Source organism: Podarcis erhardii, assembly GCF_964252035.2.
Source record: "Podarcis erhardii genome assembly, chromosome: 1".
NCBI classification, from domain to species: Eukaryota; Metazoa; Chordata; class Lepidosauria; order Squamata; family Lacertidae; genus Podarcis; species Podarcis erhardii.
This window is the reverse complement of record NC_138497.1, coordinates 83,258,639-83,280,888: the sequence shown is the minus strand read 5'-3', so window position 1 is coordinate 83,280,888 and position 22,250 is coordinate 83,258,639. Positions and strand designations below refer to the sequence as shown.

General features: G+C 44.1%; 2 protein-coding genes across 3 annotated transcripts in view; one reads left to right on the top strand and one right to left on the bottom strand.

Annotated features, from left to right (window-relative positions):
- CNTF (ciliary neurotrophic factor) overlaps positions 1 to 7,272 on the top strand; it is a 160,063-nt gene extending 152,791 nt beyond the window's left edge. The window contains exon 3 of the transcript XR_014161343.1: positions 7,124 to 7,272. The gene's annotated coding sequence lies outside the window, so the exon portion shown is untranslated. The remainder of the gene's footprint in view (positions 1 to 7,123) is intronic.
- Positions 952 to 20,341, bottom strand: PATL1 (PAT1 homolog 1, processing body mRNA decay factor). 2 transcript variants are annotated; one of them, XM_081880934.1, is made up of 19 exons: positions 20,185 to 20,341; positions 14,662 to 14,773; positions 13,996 to 14,210; positions 13,794 to 13,871; positions 13,338 to 13,532; positions 12,648 to 12,749; positions 11,746 to 11,835; positions 11,150 to 11,355; positions 10,963 to 11,052; positions 9,222 to 9,405; positions 8,976 to 9,099; positions 8,294 to 8,391; positions 8,050 to 8,109; positions 6,902 to 7,050; positions 5,908 to 6,067; positions 4,857 to 5,015; positions 4,325 to 4,416; positions 2,798 to 2,947; positions 952 to 2,151 (listed from the first exon to the last, which is right to left on the bottom strand). In XM_081880934.1, exons 1-19 carry the CDS (start codon positions 20,197 to 20,199, stop codon positions 2,130 to 2,132), a joined length of 2,301 nt encoding a protein of 766 aa, XP_081737060.1. In that variant the 5' UTR covers positions 20,200 to 20,341; the 3' UTR covers positions 952 to 2,129. The 2 variants fall into 2 exon arrangements, with proteins under 2 accessions (XP_081737060.1, XP_081737061.1); XM_081880935.1 differs by lacking the exon at positions 11,746 to 11,835.
- Between the last annotated feature and the right edge of the window lie 1,909 nt (positions 20,342 to 22,250).

The following is a 22,250-nucleotide window of genomic DNA, read 5'->3' as shown; positions in this document are numbered from 1 at the left end:
ACCCTGGCTCTCAGATTTCTCTCAAGGGAATGCAGCCCTCAACAGGAAAAAAAAAGCCTTTACATAGACCAGGGGGGTTAGGGAACATTTGGCTCTCCACAGTGCTACTTTTCTAGCAAAAGAGGTGCTGGAGCTCACCATGAACTTCACCCTTGTTCTTTTAGAATGGCAGTGGCACCCACCTGAGAGATACTAGAGCTGAGCTCTGGCTGAAAAAAAACTCTGGCTCTCCAGAAGTTAAACTACAGCTCATGTCCCTGGCCATTGGCCATGCTTGCCAAGGCTGTTGGGAGTTGTAGTTCAGCCACATCTGGAGGGGGCAAAGGCTCCCCCAGCCCTGACACAGACAGCTGTACAGTGGAACCTCGGGTTGCAAATGTGATGCGTGCGGTAGGCACGTTCACAACCTGCAGTGCTGCGTCTGCGCCCACACGGGTTGCAATTCAGCACATGCGCAAAGCCCGATTTAATGCTTCTGCACATGTGCGAGCGCTGAAACCCAGAAGTAACCTGTTCTGGTACTTCCAGGTTTGGCGTGGTGCGCAACCCGAAAACACGTAACCTGAAACATCTGTAACCCAAGGTACCACTGTACCTGAATACAATTAAGCATAGTGGATATGGCAATGGATAAAACCCTGAAGTGCAGCTCCAAGGGATATGCCAAATTCCTGGGCCAAGGTCTGCTCTAATCCCTGCCAACAAGCCATTCCATGGCAATGAGGAAACATGAAGAGAACTGATGTGGGGTAGTACCACCTAAGCCAATGTACTTAACTGATTCATGCAAAATGTTTATTTTTTCTTAGAGGCTTTATTCACACTTTACTACTATATTTGATAAGCATCAGCAGCCCATACGGAAACACCTGCTGTTTGGGTCTGAATGAGACAGCCCCCTAGTTTATAGAAAAGCAAAATCCATACACAGAACACTATGCACACTCCCCACAAGTATAGAATTTTTTTTTATTTACAATACCCTATAAAAATGTAAATTTAGAAATTTCATTAATCATAACCAAACCAAAAAGTAAAAGCACAATAATAATAATAATAATGGACCACTTGATCGTGTTTACGGAGAGGAGTAAAGAGTAGAGGAAAAGGATTAAGAAAGGTTGAAAGGCTGTAGGAAAAAGGAAGGTGTGAGAAAGTAAGTTAGAAATCTGTATTTAAGGGAGGTGTAAGGAGAATACTGTGGAGAGGCAGCCAGTTAGTAACAGGCGTTTACTGGTTGTAGAATACCTACATGTGCAAATTGTTTTTAAAAGCAAAGAAAGAATTTTTTTTTTAAAAAAAACACCTCACCACATTCCAAAAAAAGGAGCAAGAAAACAGCAGGACCTAGCAGTGTATGATATTGAAACTCACTAAGATTAATCTGTTCCAGGAAAATTCATTCCTGGTACCTTATTGGTTAGTCTACAAGGGATCTTGGCCAGCTGGAGCTTGAAGCAAGGTGTAGGTCAGAGACAAAAAGCTCAGGTAGAAAGTGAGTCTCGGGAAGACTAGACAAATGTGCAAAGATGACATTGCTTCATCACAAGGTTCAGAAAAGGCGGATCAGTTTGCAGGACTGGGTGACGCCATATTGAGGCATCTGGCACTGGAAGAGGTGGGGAGACAGAGTCACCAGTGGGCCAATCAGAGGGACTTCCCGTCATTTAAAAACACTCCCAACATAAAGGAAACACCAACAGTTCTCTCCATTTCCACAATAAATGTGGACTATTCTCTTCCTCCTACCCAGGCCGGTGTTCTTAGTGACAGGAGACAGGAAAGCGGAACTACTTTCCTTGCTAGTCCATCAGTAGTGCACTGAGGAGAAAGGGGTCTGTGTAGGGAGGGAAAGCCATTGTGAAAGTGCTGAGGGAAAGTGGGGGGGGGGGCCTTGGGGTGATTCAATGCAGCAAGGACATGCAGAACTGCAAACTAGCAGTGAGGGGCGGAGAAGGTAAGCACATCCCCAGCCAAGCTCAGAGCAAGAGAGCAATCTTCTGTGCTGGACCAGAGACACAATCCCACAAGGATTTATTCTGAGAAGGCACTGCCTCCTCTTCACCCACTAAAATACTCTGGAGGTGGCAGCAGTGATGGAGACCAGCGTGGCAGCAGTTTGAGGCCTTCTATCGTATTCCTTGAATTAACCTGAAACAGAAAAAAGCAGTAAGAACTGTCAAGAATGTGTACCCTTTCTAGCTACTGCAGCCAGATTCCTTTTCCCCCCAGCTCAATTTTGTTTCATATCCATATAAAAGGGGTGCAGAGCCTGTGGACCTCCAGGCACTGCTGGAATACACCTCTCATGATTCACGATAACTGGCTATAAGCCAGCTTTTCTCAACCTTGCGTCCCCAGATGTTCTTGAACTACAATTGCCATTATCCCTGATCACTAACCATTCTGGCTAGGAATGATGGGAGTTACAGCCCAGCAACATCCAAAGTTGAGAAAGCCTGGGTTACGTCGGCTGGAGCCGATAGGAGTTGGAATCTAGTAACATCTGAAGAACCACAGGTTCCCCACCCGTGCCAGAGAGCTTCCTCAAAACTTAAATATTACAAAAAACCACTACAACAGTTGGTGAACTGACACAATTAGCCCCTACTGTGGAACTATTGCGAGTGTGAGAATCTGTGCCACAGCAATATCTTCTCCACTTTTCTCCATTTTTAAATATATTAATTTATATAAAATTGTAATTATGTATATATTGGAGACACGATTTCTCCTTCCCGTTCTCCATTTCCACGCCTGACTTCTATTAATGTGCGGATAACATGACAATACTTACTGCAACTTTGTCTCTAGCACATTTAGTTTCTGCTGATCAACATAGCGAGAGAAGAGAGACAGGAGATTAGAGGGGGTGGACACTGGCTTGGCCAAGGCTGCCTGAGGGATCCGGAGAAGCTCTCTGGTTGCCATGAACATCAGTTCCGTCCTGCCAGAGACAAGGAAGTAATGGTCATTGTAAGAATGGCTTGCAGGGCATGGAAGTGGAGGTTTGTCAAGAGAGATGCTTGAGTTTACATGCCTACCACATCATAGGATTTAATCTGTAACCCACTCTAGAATTGTATTTGCAACGTAGAGCAGGTAAATGTTTTTTACTGTAAATAGATGGGATTTACTACTGGGAGATAAGAGACAATTACCCCATGTTGACAAATATTTTAGGAAATAAGGATGGACACAGCAAGATTGACAGTACTTCACACCACATGACACTGTTCTAAAGTCAAACTTGATCAATTCAACAGGGGCACTGCTCTCAGAACATTTGTTTTTGGCCACAACTTAAATTTGACTACCAATTGGTGAGGAAACGGCAAACATGAGACCATTTCTGGAAAAGTTCTTTCCATTTGATATTAAAGGAGGCTGAAAGGGCAAAAAGGAATATGGTATCCAAGTTTACGGAAGACAGCTGAGAGTCCTCTGGCGCTACAGTTATAATCAGGAAGTAACATTTAGTAGACACTAAAAAAGCCATGATCGATATTCCAGCTGCTGATCTTTTGCAAGGATGAGACAGGAGAAGGAGGAGGAGGAGAGAGGTCTTGAACCTACCAATGTGGGTATTTACAATAAGTGGTTACAGTGCTAGACTTGCAGAAGAGGATGCTGCAGCTTTCTGCCTCCCCCATGACTCTTCCCAGCAATTTTAAGATAAAAATGTTCCTTCCCCTTGGGATCCTTCTCAAGGAAGGTTCATAAATGTAATAAACTATGGCTCTCACATGGTATATGGCCGAGATGAAGAGAACAGGTCCAAGTATACTTAGTCCTTAAGTTGTACAGTACAAGATCACCAGAGTTTCAAGCTTGCTGCCCTACTCCTAAGTGTAAATTGACAGGCTCTTAAGCACATGGTGAGCCATCTTTGTGCAAACTTCAAAGCAAGGACTACCAACCTCAACTTATCAGCTAAAGAACCTGCTTTGAGTGTTTGAGTATATACAGAGTGCTTTTCCCTCACCAAGCAAACACAGCCAGGATGGTGGCAAAGACAAAATGTGCACTGAAAGAAGGGCAATAAACAGATGAGCAATCAAATGTCTCTGCACTCCACCCCACATGCAGTACAGCAACGGCAATTGTAACAGTATGGAATCAAGGGGGGAATTGTGCAAACCTCTAGAGCTAAGTAACTTGCTTCTCATGTGCTACCAGCATGTACCAGAAACAATGCAAACTACTCTTCACTTACTGTTGTGGATTATCTGCATTTGTCTGAAAGTTGAACTCAAAATATTTCATTTTTGAAGAAATACATTTGAAAAGTAGACACGGCAAATGCCGGGCTGCTCAGACTCACCACTGGTTGTCTTGCAAGAGCTCTGTAGTAGAATCTGAACTCTGCAGTTCCTCCCCACGGCTCAAGACCAAGTACAGCAAAGAGAGGCCAAACTTAAGGGGGGGGGGAGAGAAAACAGAAAGGAAAATTAATGCTGCAACCCTGTGTACACCTGTAAAAAGTTATTCCCTAGTTAAGTCCATCTTACTTTAAAGAATGACTAAATTTCCATTTAGAATTAAAAGGGCCAATCTGATTTTTTTTTTTTTTTAATGTAAAATGGTCAGCTGCACAGAAGAGACAGGGCAAAAGAAAAGTAACATATCAAAAATCAAGAGATGTGAGAACAGCTGCCTAGGAACAAGATAGTGACTCCAGAGCTTCGTTCAGGTGAGGGAGCAAGGGCACTCCTTGCATCCTAGCAAATCTTTGTAAGCAGTTGTGCTTTTAAAGCCTAATCATTAACACCTCCTCTATCCTGAAGCAATGCCTAGCCATTAAAAAGTCTAGTGGTACACTAAGCACTGATAAAAGTGGAGTAAAGAGAATAAACCTTGTTCTGGAGCACATTTGTGAGGTGCAGGTTGGCCGATGCTGTCGTCGTCATCGTGCTCTGAGGTAGGTTCATTAGCTGCTGCAGGATGCTGGTGACAGTTCCCAGCGGAAGATGATAGAGAACAAGGGAGAAGGGCCTCAATAGGCAGGGTAGCACCTGAGGAAAAGGTTTTAAAAAATGCCATGCTTTTGTCACAGGACAAGCATATTCCACACCAGAGACTGACATCCTAATTTCTGAGTCTAATCATTAATATATTGCAGTAAAACTCATTTATGCTGAGTGCTGTGGATAGCGTTGCTATAGCACTGAGTTTGTTTTTGTTTTTAAATACTGGTTTATTGTTCATTGTATTGTATCTGGTACTTTTTATATTTTATTATCAGGTGGAAATGGTTTTTATTGGAAACCAAGCTGCTTTCTGGAGGAAGCTCCTCAAACAGTGGGGTATAATGGATAAATAGATGTTTAAAGTGGGAGAAACAGACTCTCCATCTTCATTTTCCTACCCTTTCAAGACAGCCACTTTCTAACTGGTTTCTTGAACTTTTATCAGCCTTTGTCTTGATAAACACAGTACATTCTCAGGTTTATGCCTCTGGTACTTAAACATATTATAAACTTTCTTACAAATGCTAGTTAACACCTCACTTTAAAAGACTAGGAAGGAGATGGGACGACTGGAAGAAGAGATGTGCTCTATTTGTGGCTTCGCCTTCTCCAGATTATCAAGTGAGACTGCCAACAGGAGCTGGAATCTGTCTGTAAAACCATGGCTGTCATGATTTACAGAGGATTCCTATGTTCAAGTCTTGCTAAGTCCAATGGGGCTTACACCCAGGTAAGTATGCACAGGACTGTAGCCTTAGTTATTTTGTTGAAATACCCTTGTCAATTCCAAAAAAAGACTAATCCTAACACACACAAACAGGACTACTGTATTTTCCTCTTACTTTAGTAAGAGAAGGCATTAGTTATGCAGGTGAACTCTTCCATTCCTGTAACACTCAAGACAACTCCTTAGTGGCCTCTCTTCAGCAGTGTTTACCTCATCTTGAGCATCCTTCTTAATTAGGAATGGCAAGTTCCTGGCTGTGGCCATAAGTATATCAGCGGCTTGCTCAGTGGACAAGAAAGGTAGGATCCGGGCAACCAGACGTTTTCCTTTCCGAATACACATGATCTGCACAAAAGCATCATCACACAGCCTGGCAGAAAAAAGCACACAAATCATTGTTAGGTGGTGCCAGAGCATGTGATTCTTCTCCCCCTCCGAACTTCCTAAGTGGCATGCAGAGCTGGGGTAGCTTTGAAAGTCACAGCCTTGCCCACAGCCACAACATTCTTCATGAAGGTACAGCATCTAGCAACCTATGCAGAATTCTTCCAAACACCAAGAAAGTCTTTGGAAAAGCAGAGACCATTTCATCAGCAGCAGGAACCTCATTAAGGTCAAATAATTATTTTGAGTCGAAACAGCTTTAAAATCATATTGGCTTGGCAACTAGGGGGCTCCCTGGGCCAGGAATGGCACTGTAAGGGGGAACATCCACTTCACAACCTAGAAGTGAGGGGTAATTATGGAGGAGGCTACAGTTGTGTCCCCACCACAGGCCAGCAGGCTGCTAAAACAAGAAGTCTGGGTGAGGAAGCGGGGAATGACAATAAGTTTATTACCAAATAGTCTGTCCTAATATCTTGGAAACAGTTTGTCAAATATGGTTTGCCATCCCATTTCCCTCCAGAAGCAAATCTGTACCAACTAGTTTTTGAAACTTTTATTCTTGCAGTGCTTATTCCATGAGCCCCAATACTGCCAATATCAGTAGGGAAACACATAATCCTGTCTATCTAGGCTTCTGCTAGTGGGGCATCCCGCTTAGCAGAGTTGTGTTCATGTGATGCTCCCCCATCTGTGGAATCGGGGGAGAGGCCAATTGTCACTAATTCCCCCTACAGCTGATTGTGCACCCGAGTATCTGCTCTGTCAAATTGGGAGGAACCATTTTCTTTTTGGAATTGTACAAGAATCTTACTCTTACCTTTCCTGGTTGGGCGTTTTCCCCTTCAGGTTGTCATACATGTCACAGATCTTCTGCTTCCTCTCCTCCATCAAAGCCAGCCTGTCGCCCTCCAGGCTCAAAAGGTAGCGCCTCTCATAGTCTTCTACATCCAGGAGGAGGCTGTATGTCTAGTAATCAAGAAATGGGCTTTAGATGTGCATCTAAACTCAATGCCATATGTCACTCCTTATATGGTAAAAGGTAAAGGGACCCCTGATCATTAGGTCCAGTCGTGACTGACTCTGGGGTTGCGGCGCTCATCTCGCTTTATTGGCCGAGGGAGCCGCGTACAGCTTCCAGGTCATGTGGCCAGCAAGACTAAGCCGCTTCTGGCGAACCAGAGCAGCGCATGGAAACGCCGTTTACCTTCCCGCCGGAGCGGTACCGATTTATCTACTTGCACTTGTTGGATGTGCTTTCGAACTGCTAGGTTGGCAGGAGCAGGGACCGAGCAACGGGAGCTCACCCCGTCGTGGGGATTCGAACTGGCGACCTTCTGATCGGCAAGTTCTAGGCTTTGTGGTTTAACCCACAGCGCCACCCGCGTCCCACCCTCTCCTTATATGACTACAGTTCTAATGCCTGAATAACACTGCCGAATGGATAGGCTGTGCCATCCCCCCCACCTTCCCCCAAAGCTTTAGACTAGACTGCCACAGGCCAAGTCAGATAATTAGAATGATAAAATTGTAAGTTGGAAGGGACCCTGAGGGCCATTTAGTCCAACCTTCCGCAATGTGGGAATCTCAACCAAAGCATCCCAGACGGGTGGCCATACAACCTCTGCTTAAAAACCTCCAAGGAAGGAGAGTCCACCACCTTCTGAGGGAGTCCATTCCAGCTCAGTGTCAGAAAGTTCTCCATTAACTTCATTTAAAAGGAAACTATACTAAGTAGGAAACTGAGACAGCAAATAGAAGCAGTAATCATGGCTAAACCACCAAAAGGATGTACAAGTGATTTCAACAGCAGCCTCTCTATTCTAAATCCAAGATGGCATAACCCATCATAGTTAAACTGTGCTGCCACCAGTTTAACCACTAAGGGCTGAGTTAGCAGTTCCCCTTTAACCTTGTACTGGATGATTCCTGCTTTCCAGGGAGAATGCACCAAAGTCTCAGACTTACCTTCTCAATAGTGAAGAGAGTCTGACGCCTTTTATCTCGAACCTGCTTCTCCTTTGTCTCCTAAGGAAGAGTGCAAGACATGCTAAGAAAAATTCCCACTGAACAGGAAAGTTCCCCTCTGCAACCTGAGCAGGAACAAAGTTTGACAACGGCAAGAACCCATATTTGAGAAGAAAGATGACAAACCCATAGCATTATGCTATCTATGGAGGGAGCCCAAGTAATCCTAGCCAGAGAAACTTACATCTTCTTCCCCTCGTAACGTCACAACAGCATCAATCATCTTGCGGGGGTTATTCACACTGGAGACTGTGAGCTTCCCCAGTGAGCCTTCGAACTGCACTGCAAGCATAAAGAAAAGGCAATGCAGGTGAAATTGCATGAGCGAACCTACCTGCCCTAACATCTTGCTATTGCTACACAGAATTCTAATGTTCCCATCCCTTCCCGATTACATTTTCGCTCCATCAACCAAACTGTGCTTTCCTAATCAACTAAGAAATGAGGCTATATTTTGGGCTCAAATACATGCAGGCCTACAAGGCAATCTGTTCCTTGTTGTGTCTAAGCTTGGCTTCCTTTACTCCCCAGCCCTGGAATGGTATATAGGGTGAAGTTTTCATATGCAGCAGAATGAGATGGTAGAATCCTGGGGGAGCAGAACAGGTTAAATCACTCCCAACAAGTAGCGGGAGGGAGGGGAGTATGTTTCTAATGCTCCTCCCTATTAAAGACACCACGTGAATAGAAGCTTAGCACAAGGAACACATCTCCCCATGTGCTATTTTTCTATTTGGAGGGCATTCTTTTCCCACCCCACCCCATGCAAGGCTGAAGTAGCACAATCCTCCCTTCCACATCTGGATTACAGTTCCTCCTCCTGCTACATGCACTCAGATCAGTCCTTGGTGCACAAGGGTACTTACCTGGCTTGTAGGCATGCTCTAACTTGGCAACTTGTGGGGTGATTAGTTTGGTGCGCTCTTTTTTGGGACCATCACCATGCATTTCCTCAGCTGCAGATAATTTTTCCAGCTTCTGAAAATAGTTCTAAAGGAAGAGAAAGCTGGTTAGAAATCTAGAGGCACAGCACCCCTTAACCCAAGATTGCTTCTTGTCTTGCTGGGGACAAGTTTCCAGAGTGCTACAATGGGCCTCCATGAAGCACCAACCTGATAGTAGAAGTCATCCAGGTATGGATCAGTGCTTTGCAGTTGCATCATCTGGATCTTGGACACCCAGTCCTTTTCCCGCTGCAGCATGAGATTGGCGTAAGGGTCCTTCCTGATCTGCTCCTGGTGGCTATTCCGGTGGCTCCCTCTGTCCCCTGCTGACCCATTTAGGCTCCGGTGCTGACTGAAAGGGGTGCCACAAAATTCAGGAAAAGTACAGACTAATTACAGTGGAACCTTGGTTCCCGAACAGTTCAGTTGCTGAACACATTGGCTCCCAAACACTGCAAACCTGGAAGTAAGTGTTCCGGTTTGCAAACGTTTTTCGGAAGCAGAATGTCCAACACGGCTTCCACTTGAGTGCAGGAAGCTCCTGCTGCTAATCAGAAGCCATGCCTTGGTTTTCAAACGGTTTCAGGAGTCGAACAGACTCCCGGAACGGATTAAGTTTGAGAACCAAGGTACCACTGTACACAGGACACAGCATGCAAGTGCTCCAGGACAGCGGTCTGGGATTTATATGAAGTCTCTTGGCACAAGAGAATTCTGAGAAGAACAGATGCACTCAAGCAAATTCCTTCAGCTGTATTTTTACATGTCCCAAGAAACAACCTGGGGGCAATCCAGCATGGAAGTTCATGGCGCTGAGCTTCCAAACTTAAGAGCAGATAAAAGAGAGGCTAAGTTTCTTCTGAATAAGCAAATTTCACCCCAGTCACCAGTTTGCTCTGTTGTGACAGGCCATGAAGTTACTTGCAGGATATTCCTTGAAGGGGGGACCAGAATAACCACAGGATGTTGAGAAATACCTCCACAGAGAGGCTCAGTACTCTGGGGTATGATCACTGTGCCAAAGACCGCATCAGAAAAACTGGCAATAGCCCTCTTTAAAAAACAAAATTCTCATCCTGGTTACAGAGAGAAAGCCAATACACACAAGCAGATTTTGGTGAAGGCTTAAAAAAAAGAGAGAAAAGCAATAGATAGGGAGTTAGCTGCATAGGATACTGAGGCCTATCATCCTAAGAATTGTCTTGCAAAGTAAAGCTAAACATCTGTTGAGTTTGCTTCCAGTGGTAAACCAGATGTTCCAAAAGAGCTTAGTGGCGATAGGTATCCCTTTTTGGTCTCTGCACCTCCTCCCTGGAGATACACTGCCCCCAACATATGGAAGTTCAATTTCCAGCCATTTTGACGGTATTGCTATCAATACAGACCCATGAACTGTCTAAGTTCCCTTCCATCTAAACTAGCAGCCATCTTCCACTTAAGGCAACTAATTTTGTTAAGATTATGAACTGCCTGAATTAATCATTCCTTTTCCTATTCCTACTTCTTTTTGCCACTCCAGCTCCATTCGGAAGTCCAGGATAATCTCCAAGTCCTTCACAGAATCAGAGTGGAAGGTGTCTCAGAAGGCCATCAAGCCCAAGCTTTTGTTGCTGCAGGGAATCCACTTCTGTAGAATCAGTGGAAAATGAGGGCCCCAATGAACAGGAATGAGCTGGATTCCAAATTATTCTTCCAAAAAAATCTGTTTTTATGTAGATTTTTTTGCGGCAGACATACTGCAGAGGCACTTGATATATATTTATATACAGGTTACATCAGACACAGAAATAGCTTTTCCTTGACACCAGGTATACACAACCTTGGCAGAACTTTGCTTCTTGTGCTGGGAAGGCATTTAAGCTTTCCCTCCCTCCATCAGCAGAAGCGCACAGATGCACTCAACACTCACTTCCTGTTCTGCTGCTGCCTCTGGTGCAAGAGTCGCCGGTGCTGTGGGTGAAGGTGGGTCGTATCTGGCCGGAACATCTGTGGTTGAGGCCTAGGGAATAAAGTTCTCTCAGGAAAGGGCAATGGAGAACTCACACGCAATTCAGCTTAGCTGTCTTACTGGAAGAAAGGTGAAGCAAATGGGATACCTTAAATTCTGCAGGTGGGCTCCAGGACATGGGGAATGGTGTTGCGATGAAGGGGCAGGCGGTGCCCCAAAGTAGGCATGAAATCCACTAGCTGGAGGCATCATCTGCCCAACTCGGCCCTGGAGTAGTTTGGGGTTCATGGACGCAAGAGGGTTGCTGACAAGTCCAGAGACACGTGCAAACTGGCTGGGAGACAGCCTCCCTGCCTGTAGGGAGAAGCAGGAGAAAACAGCATCATCACTGCAAGAACTTTATCTGCTAGGGTATGCAAAAGAAAGAAGCATACCAATGCAACACTGCTGATGGCTCCTCTGAATATATGATCTGGCAAATGAAGCAAACACAAGAAGCAGGTATACGGAGGAAGAACTTGCATAGTAGAGCAAAAGCCCATAGGCCAGGAGTGAGGACCCTGTGGCCCTCCAGATGTTGCTGAACTCCATCTCCCATCATCCCTGAGCATTGGTCATGCTGGCTAGGGGCTGTTAAGAGTTTGAGTCCAGCAACTTCTGGAGATTCACAGGTCCCCCACCCCCGCTGTAGAGGATGCAACCACAAAAATGCAAAGGAGAGCAAGACAGTAGTCAGATGTTTACCTGCGCTCCTCCTAGCAGCTGTGCTCTTTGAAGGTGGGTGAGAACAGGAGTAACATTGGGAGGGAATGGGTGGCCCAGGAGGGAGGAGTTCTGGAAAAAGGAAAATAGAACACACCGACTGTAGAAACAGTCTGACACAACATGAACATTCCTATGTTCCTCCTTCTGGATATTACTGAGATGACAGAAAACAGAAGGCAGGAGCAGTGCAGAAGCTAGAAGCGTCTGAAACAAGCAAGACGAGGCGTTTAAATAACTGGTTGTTCCTATCATACGGGACAAGACAAAATAATTCATTCTAGCATTAGGCAAACAGTATCATCATCACATCTCAACACTGGAGAGCCATACTGAGGATCTCTTCTGAAGGATATTACAAGCTGCAATACTGCTAAATTGCTTTATGATTCAAAGGGTACACCAGACCACTAAGGAGCAGGAGCACTAAATTTCAACTGTTGTATATGCTGTCCTTTCAAGGGCAAAACCCAAGAATCTTAATACATGAAATTGGGTGTCATGAAAATTAAACAGAAGACAGGAGATTTGAGCTCTTTCTCCTTTTAGGCTTTTTTGTTTTAGGCTTTCTTGTCTAACAATGAACAATTTATACCAAAAGCTAAACTGAAGGTCAAGTAAACCTTACAAACACACAAAAGTGCACTGGGAATCTCCTGTAGTTGACAGGCTCTGTGTTGCCCCCTAGGGATTCTGAATGTGTTCAAGGCCAGAAGGGGGTTTATTTCAGAACAAAGCAATCCAGAAGAGAGACTGAAGGTTACATTGATGAGTAAAGGCCTTCATGAACATTTTTAAATAGCGAGGAATGTTGGGGGAGAGTTAAGGGCAAGAACAGTTGTTAAACCACAAGCCAACACAGAGATTTGCTCAGTCAGAACTACCGTCATATTGCAGAGCTGGTTTGGAGACATTCTCTCACTGAAGGGGCTTGGGTAACGCTGCTGAATGGGGACTCTAATGTGAACAGGCTTTGGACATAGGATCTATTGAAAGAGAAGAAAAATGAAAGCAAAATAAGCAAATCAGTAGAGTTGAGATTAAACCTCACCACCAAATGCTTCTTTCAACTCCAGGTACCAGACTGCATCCTAACCATTAAGATATCATGCTTCTAGCAATCACCTTCATTGCATTTGAAAGGGAACAACAAAAGCAAACGAGCACTTCTTTCAATAGCAGATTGGACCCACATTTCACTGAACACTCAAAACGCCACTGGAGAGAAAGTCACATCCTTGAAAGGGCATCTGTGTTACATTTTTATGAAAAGTTTCAGATATTTAATTAATGCTGTTTTCCCATTTTGTCAGAGACAGGCAGATGGAAGACAAGCTTCTATCATGGGAGAGTTTGACATCTAGAGCAGCAAAAGGGCAAGTAAGCAAGCATTCCAAGGGGACAAGGGCGCAGGTGGAAAATAGCATTAGCCTTTGCAGATGCTAAACTGAGACCTCTGTGGCAACCTCTGTGCTACACAACGCAGCAGAGTGCCTTTTGCTTTCATTCTGTTCTTTGCTGAAGCCCCCATCCCAGATCCACACACCCTCAATTCCAGAAGGAAGAAGCAATACCTGCTGGTTAAAGTTGGGCATGGTGGGCTGCTTAGGTGGCGTCCCAATAGGAACAGCACGGACAGGAGGGCTGCCAATAACTGGCGAGGATGACCGCCTGGGCAGCGCCCGCTCCGAAAGGTCCTGCTCCTCTTCTCGGGCCTGCGGAGGTCTTTGTGGAAGGGCATATTCCAGCACTGACACAGAGGGGACCTCCTGCGCAGAAGGGGAGAACACACCAGCAACTTACTTTAAATATTTATACATTTGGGGAAGAGACACAGGCAGAATGTAGGCTATTGAACTTAAGTCTGCAAGTCTCCCATGCAAAGACAGTGTCATTATCTTCTGTACAGTGCACTAGAGAAAACATTAGATAATGGAAGCCGGGGTGGGGGGTGGGGCGAGAGGCAGGAGGAAGACAGTCACCTTTATGGAAAAACCAAGATTCCCTTTAGATGAAACAAAGCACTGCACCTGATTAAGAAGCGGTCCCCTGATGCGCCTGAGAACTGAAGGCCCATCCCAGATGCTCGAGTTGAGCCCACCTTGTTGCTGGAAAGAAGGGAACACAGGGGTTAAAAGTCACATGGAGGTCCCTCCAACCTATGCAACCTACCAAAGAGATGAGATTGCTCTTTCCCACCACTATGTAACCCCACTATCACTTGCTGCACACCTGGACAGGAGGCCGAGTTTGCACAGCCTGCATGATGGCTGGATCTTCCAACTCATTGTCAATCACCATCTTGCTGAGCCTCTCTGCCAGGTTCTCTTCGTGGTCCCCCAGCAGGTCCATCTCATCGGCAACTCCGGGATCCACTTGCTCTCCTCCTGGTGCAGGCTTCTCTTCCAGCTCTGCCAACCTTTCATGAGCTTCTTGCCAGTCATCATCTGCAAAGGAATGACAGGAAGGATATTTATTATTATTACTGCTGCTGTTGTTGTTGTTTTATTTTTATATTAAAATTTGTATACCGCCCTACACCTGCAGGACTCAGGGCAGTTCACGGGATATATTTCTTTAAGATCCTGCCATTCTTGCCCTATCACTCCCTCCTTGTTCCACAGCTGCAGCAGCATCTGCCTACAACTCCTGGGGCAAAAGATTGGAACATCAAAGGGATTTAACAAGCAGCCCAAATATCAGCAGTGCAACTTTGGAAGAAATAAGGATGTTTCAGCACAGTTAGGATATTATATTAAAAGAAGTACCGGTATATATAAAATATATACTGAGGAGGGCGGGGTATTAATAACATTTATTAATTATTATTATTATAATAATAAAATAGCCTCCAGCATATGAATGAAAAGGCAGGGTACACTAGTTAGACAAACTCACCAACTGCACCAGCTCCAAATGTGTCATCATTAAACTGGTCGATATCTTCATCTTCCTCAGCCAAGTTATGAAAGCCTTCTTCATCCTCATCCAGAGGGCAGTCCTCAAGGGACTTAACAGAAAAGAAACCCACAGCATTGATTTCAGGAACTAGAAAGGCATCTCAACATCCTCTTGTAGTATTCCAAAGCATTTCCCCACAAACTCTTCCCCCTCCTCCCCAGGCATGAGTCATAATTTCAGTAGATGGGTCCCCATCTTCATTCTTCCAACAAGTTCTTCCTTCATCCTTCCAAGACATATGCAACCAATACCCCTTCAACCCACCACCAAAGCACCAATTCTGAATTAACTAGGCACAAAATCCCCATGAGAGAAGACAACATCCCCACACAAACCATCACAGCCTGCAGCTTTCTGAAAGCCACTTCCTATGTTATGAGGCAAAATTAAGTACTCATCCATTTGCAGCTTCAAATGCTACGATGCAGCACTGTTATGGCAAAAAGCCTCTCAAAAAGATCAACTTGTGCCAGATCATACCAAAACTCACCACTTTTAATTTTGCTACCCCACAGCAACCTAACTCTTCCACAGTGATTTCCTCCCACTCCTTCCCATGTTGTAATATTGCTACACCAACTCCTTATTATGAATATAAAGTTCTGTAGGTGTCATGAGATTCAAAAAGGCAAAGGGGGCTGTTGACATGTGGGGGACACCTGGTCTTGAGTTGTGTACAAAACTCAAGTGTCTTTCTATTCCTGTTTGGAACAAGCAGATAAGTAGTGTAGGCTGCAGCACACTCATAGTTCACTACCTGTATTTTCAGAGAACTATATGAATGTGAGAAGCCATTGTGCTATCCTACAAGAGGCTGCGCCCACAATCATTTACTCTGCTTTAAAACTGCAGAGTCAAGTGGCTCAAAGACTGAAGACTGACTATACCATGCTTTCCACATTGCTCTTCGCTGTAACAAGAAAGGTAACACACCTTGTGCAAACGATTACATAGTTTTGGTATTCTCATGCTCTCACTTCCTTTCTGGCATGCCAGAAAGAATTTCATCCAGGGAGTGGTTTTACTCATGAGTCAGTTCAAGCTAAATTTGGACCGGAGCACCTTTCAAAGCACAAACCAGACTTTGCTCTCTAGTTAGGTAAAACAATACAACCCGAATTGTGTCGGATACAGAAAGAAACTAAACAAAGTATCTGCACTGAGCAAAAAACAAAAGTAATAGGAAGAGGAACAGAAACCAGCCAAGAGTTTTTTCTGAATGAAGAATCATTTCACATGGTTTACTTTTTTACAGACAGATCCTCTGGCAAATAAGCTAATGTGTATGAAAATCCAGGATAAGAAAAGAAAATGTCTATCCAAATAAGCATACCTCCAGGATTAAGCATTTGAAAGAGGCAAAACATATTTGGTCAACTCACCAGTCAAATACTCATTTAAATATTGTCAAGTAATGGTAAAATATCTTAAGAGTACTAAATTTATTAGAAAAGGAAATGGAACACTTTAAACAGATTTGATGTTTAATTACAAGAACAAAATAGTTGACTGTTTATGACCCGGTTCACACATCACAGCAATCCATACATAGTCTGAAACACTCAACTCAGCTTACTGCAAATGGGCAAGTGTGCTAGCGGATGCTGCTCAGTTATGCTGCCAAGAGACAAAAACATGGAACTGACTTAGCAGTAGGTGCAAAGCAGGACTCATGATTTGTTTCTTTTCAAACAATCCATGAGACGAAGCCAAGTTTTGTTTTGGGCTTACTGCTCATAGTTTCTTGGGAAGAACAAACCACAACTGCTGGCTTGCATGCAGCACAAAGCCATCCCCTCCCTGATCAGTTTCTCAGCTCCAAGGTGGGTAGAGCAAAGTGATCATGACTGAGCAGCATGAAGCAGCACACTGTTCATTCATTGGTGAACCATTGCTTTGCTTTTATCTATGACTTAATGTTATGTGCAAACAAAGCCATGGTGAAAGGATGAAATAGTTTTTTAAAAAATCAACCACCACCCTATTTTAATAACATTAAACAAGTTTGTAAAAATGTTAATATTCACATAATATCAGATATAGATTCTTTATACGCAGTCAAAGAACAAAATAAAGCCAACAACTGTACAAGTAAAACATCGTAAACACATGAAATACATTAGAGAGTTTTGTAACACATAGATGATTATACATTATCAGGAATATTTAAAATATGCCCAATATTAGATAATAGATCTTCTCTGACTTTTATCCAGAACTTTGAAACCAGCACAGTTTTTTTTTTGTTTTTTTTTTCAAAAATGATCTTGCAAGAATGAAATGAAAACAGAAAGCGAAGTGAACTTTTAAAAAGTCATTGTAGAGGTAAAATGCCACCCAGACAGCAGCATTCCTGGTTTTAAATATCTTTACCGTAGGGACCAATATTTGACTGGTCAACGGATTTGCATGGCAACCCATTACCTACCAGAGCATACTAATACATTTGGGCTTAATGCACAGTAACTACAATTCTATCAGCCTTGTTCAAGCCCCTTGTTGCTCTATACCAGTCTATATCCTGTCTCCAAAGGTTACTGGGTTGGAAGAGCAATGGTCTGTCGCCAAAACAGCAAAGTCTGCTTGGAAGTGAGGGAAAACAGCAAGATAGGAAGTGCAATTTACTTTTTCTGGCCAAAAAAGAAACTATCAGTTTCACTTGCATCAGCAAAAGAGACTGAGAAATGAAAGTGTGGTTTATTTTTAAAAAAATTGTTTGCAGCTTCCCGATGATTCCAGCTTAAGACTCTAGGAAAAGTCTGGAGAGCTTTTTGACTGTTATACCTTGTGTAGCCAACAGCCATTAAATCACATAAAAACTCACAGCATAACAGAGGAGGGTGGACAGTAGTGGTGTGTCCATTTAGTGGTGATAAATTAAGAGAATATGGAAAAAATCTAATTTCCCCCATAGTCCGATTTAAAAATGAGACATCTGTCAAACAGTAGTGAAACCTCAAATGTGGATTTATACAAACGAGTAACAATTAAGCAGTTCTTCCACACACAAGAGCATGTGGAAAAGGCCTTTTCTGCACAGTAATAAAACAAGAACAGTTCCCTTGATTCCTACATGGTGTTCAGAATGTGAAAAGAATGCCTATCCAATGCTCCCAGTGCCCACGCAAGCTAGGAGCTTCTTTTCATTTTATTTCTAGTCACTTTCTTGTACCATACACAAGGTGATACTCTTGCATTTCATGTTGACAAACTTAAAAGAATTAAACTCAGCCACCTAATTTCAAGCTTTCAATCACTTGTGTAAATTGGAATTGCTAGACCCTTGTTTGAATCAAAAGTGAACTATTCCTGAAGCTCTGCAAACACCATCTTGGTAGTCAAGATAACCCCACAATTAATTGATACCTGTAGTTGTTTTAGCGATGAGCTCATATGTTTATATTCACTTGCTTTGATTTAGGCTAATTGGCTTACTTTTATGTTATCCTTATCTTGGGGGGGAGGGCTTGGGGGGCTGGGCTCCAAGCCCAGAAAGGAGAACTATCTGTAAGATTTGGGTATTTGCCACCTATGCCATCATCTAGTCAGGTGGAATGATGGGGAGTCCTGGCCAGAGTGATGTATGCTGCTTTGTGCATAAAGAACATATGAATGTTTGCTTGGGTGTGGACAAGCCATCTCTTTGCTGCAGTGTCTGTCCTGTGTCTGTAAAGGCTGGAAGACCTGGCAGGCTGATTTGCTCTAAGTCTACACCTTTCTTTAAGAAAGCAATAGAACTGATCACTCAAGCATTTTTTAGTCCTCCTTTGGACCTGCAGTTCAGAACAACCCTGAAAAGAAAGGAGCTGTGCTTTTACCATCTTTGCCGCAAGACAAAGTACTAAAAGAAGATTAAGGGGGTAACTATCCCAAGTTAGGTACCTTGACTCTGCACTCTTAAACGACTATCCCAGGGGTGTTAAACTGCTGCTTAAGCCACTTAAATGTAACACAAGAAGAGCCTGCTGGATTAGGCCAATGGCTCATCTAATCCAGCAACCTGTTCTCACAGTGTCCAACCAGATGTTTGTGGGAAACCAGCAAGCAGGATTCCAGCACAAGGGCACTCTCCCCTCTTTTCCCACTGTACAAAGGATAAAGAATCACATCTGTTGTCCCGCCTGCATTCAAGTCTTACCCTGCCCATCACTGGCATGCAGCCCCCAAAAGGTTTGTCACGAGAGAATGAGGCCCTCAGGCTGAAAAAGGTTCCTCACTCCTTGCTTAACTACTTCAGATTTTGTCATGGGAGGAGATACACTGGATGAAAGATGGAGAAGGAGCTCCAGCCTATTAAGTTCCCCATAGAAAAAAACCTAGCATACTTTAAAAAGGATGTGGAACAGACATGCCTGAATCACAGAACACAGTCCTCCAAATGAATGCTGCAGGCTACTACCTCAATGCAATCCAGTATGCCTGTACACTAAATTACATGACATTTTTCACACTACTCTGTCCTAAAAGTCTCACTGTGATCTGTTTCTCAGAACACAGTATTCTTCAGTTCCTATCAACAGCTCTATCACAAGTTCTATCTACGAGCAGAATCCAAAGGTAAACACTGCACAGAAAATATGCAAGAATTCTGTTTCTGCTGTTTTAGCCTCCTTTGTCAGTTTTTGCAGACAAAGGAGAACTCCTGTAACTTTGCAAGAATATCTTACTGAATAGATAATATGTGCAAGCCCAATTAGTTAAATCCCCCAAAGCACATGTCCCAAAGCCAATCAGTTATATATATATTATTCCTTAATACAATATAGTTTTGCACGCAGTGATGCGAACCTCCGTTGCATCCCCGAATTTCCTTCTATAGTTCAAACCCCAATGTCTCACTGGGGCAAGTCATTCCACATTCACCTGGTACATTCCTCCCACATGACTTTCCTAAGGGATTCCCAGAATAGCAATGGATTTGTGGGTGCTCCATACACAAACTCCATCTATGTTGCAGATGACTGACCCCCTCCCATGTTTCTGGCATGGAAAGGGCCCTCAGGAACCGAAAACACAAATCAGCACCTCAGAATAGACTCTTCCCCAAAGGCCACCCCACATGAAAGCAGCTAGTTATTCGCTTGTTTAGGGCATAGGCAGCAGAGTTGGGGAAAGGATGCCACTCTCCTTCGCACATCCTAACAGGGCACCCAACTGGGAGACCCGCCCCCCTTGAGCTGAGGGAACGGGAAGGGGCTGCCCCCCCCCTCACCCACAGACTAGATCAGCCTCCACCGGGTTCACGGACAGGGGTCCTCCTGGGTCATTGTCCACAGACTCCTAGAGCGGCCCCTCGCTTCCAGCACGCGGCGCGGGACAGCTTGGGGGAGGGGGGAGAGAAGAGAGCCGAGAGTTCCAAATACGGGTCAAAGGTCACGGCAAGGGTGGCCCTGGGCGCTTCCGCCCGAGGGAGGGAGGGAGGCCCGGCAGCGCCCACACCCCGACAAAGCGTTTCCTCACCTGGTAGCGGAACATGGTTCGCGGGGCGCGGAGGCTCCCTGCCCCCCCACGCCCCACGCAGCGCCCGGGAGGCTCCGCGCGGATCCTTCTCCAGCTCCGGGACCCCGCCCCCTGATGCGTGCCCTGCGTCTTGACGTAGTCCCATGAAGTCCACCACACAGGTTTCCTCTTGCGTAGATCACTGAGGCGCGCATGCGTGCAGGGAGTCCCGTTCTATTCCCGGTCCCGCTATGAGGAGGAGGACGCTGCTTTTTTCCCTCCCCTGCGTAAGGAGGCGTTGCCCTCTTAAAGGGCCAGAGCGCGGTTATTCTTGCGGAGGAAGCGGGCACTGAGTTTTATTACTTGGTTTTTGTTATATGTAAGCAATTGGTAATGTTGCGAATCATTCCTGTCCATACCTTGTCCACATTTGAGGTTTTGCAAAATAAATAGAACCTATTTGAGATGCTACGACCACAAGATAAATAACTCTTTGCAGTTATTTATCAAATTTAACGGTATAGCCATTTGTTTGCTTATTTTAACTGCTAACTTTATATATTATTTATTCAGTAAGCTGCCCCAAGAGCAGAGAAAGCTGATGTTTAAAGTTCACTGCTCCATGATGTGCACTTAAAGTAGCTTCCAGATTAAAAAAAAACAAATCAGGAAGTAAACACAATAAAACATACAAACAACAGCACCACACAAGCTGTCCCAGTAAAGAGCACCTTAAAAAAAAAAGTCAGAATACTGGAAGTTCATTTTCTATTGCTCTGCAACTTGCATTTACTTATTTCTTACATTTCTATCCTACCTTTCTCTCAAAGACATCCATAGGAGCACAAATCAAAAAGTTAAAGCAATACAATTCAAAATTAAAACATTTAAAAACAAACTAAAAACAGCTAGAACCATTTAGAACATCTATAAGCAACAACATGATACCATCACAGTCACTAATCTCAAAGTTGTGTTGGCCAGTGTCTTTCAGCCATCAAATGCCTGGGTAAACAGGAATGCTTTTAAATTTCAACTACAGTGGTACCTCGGGTTAACTACTTAATACGTTCTGGAGGTCCGTTCTTAACCTGAAACTGTTCTTAACCTGAAGCACCACTTTAGCTAATGGGGCCTCCCACTGCCACCGCACCGCCAGAGCACGATTTCTGTTCTCACCCTGAAGCAAAGTTCTTAACATGAGGTACTATTTCTGGGTTAGCGGAGTCTATAACCTGAAGCATATGTAACCCGAGGTACCACTGTACAGTTAATGAGAGAGACTGATCCACCCCAAAAGGAAGACCATTCCACGAATATTCCATGCCCCTTTCACAAGTCAAATCAGGCAGCAAATTATGCAAACTACAGATCATGTATATAAATAAGATTATAATATGATTTATGCCTATTATCTCTATTGGCCGCAGAATTTTGTTTCTCAGTGCCAAATATCTCATGGAGTTGCCACTGCCCCCTACATTACCCACAGGTCAACCATATCTATTTTGCTTGACTTCAGCCCTATGAAGTCCATCATAAGTTTATAGCCAGTAAATAAAAAAGGAGCCTGTTTATGCAAAGTCTGGCCTTAGTAGGAGAGGGGAAAACATTAGTTCACCAAGAAGAACCCCCACCCCAGACACACACTGACTTCCCAAATTTTGATTTGCGTAGCTTTTGGCGTATTAACATAAAGCCCTTAGCTAAATTTGGATGGACAATCTGACTCAATAATCTCATGTACACGTTAACAATGAATAGAGTTTACATCCACTTCATTAACTGGAATGCTGACGAGAATAAAGCAAAAAGCATATGACGAGAATAAAGCTGCTATTTTTGTGCTACAATATTTGTTTGAAAGATCTACCATACTTTTTCGTGTATAAGATGAGGTATTTTTATTCTAAAAGAATGTTTAAAATTGGGGGTCCTCTTATACGTGGGTAGTGCATAGTGGGGACGTGGGATTGGTTGCTGCCGTGAGCAGGAGATTGTCAGTGGCGATTGGGCAGTTTATTGGTGGCTGTGGCAAGGGCTTTTGTCGTTTTGCTGTTGCTGCGGCAATTGGGCGGGTGAATGAT

Coding starts and splice junctions, on each gene's coding strand:
- PATL1 (XM_081880934.1), bottom strand. Junction 11,053..11,149: donor GCCCACCTGCAGAATTTAAG/GTATCCCATTTG, acceptor TTTATTCCCTAG/GCCTCAACCACAGATGTTCC. Junction 4,417..4,856: donor CAAATGTGCTCCAGAACAAG/GTTTATTCTCTT, acceptor CCCCCCCTTAAG/TTTGGCCTCTCTTTGCTGTA.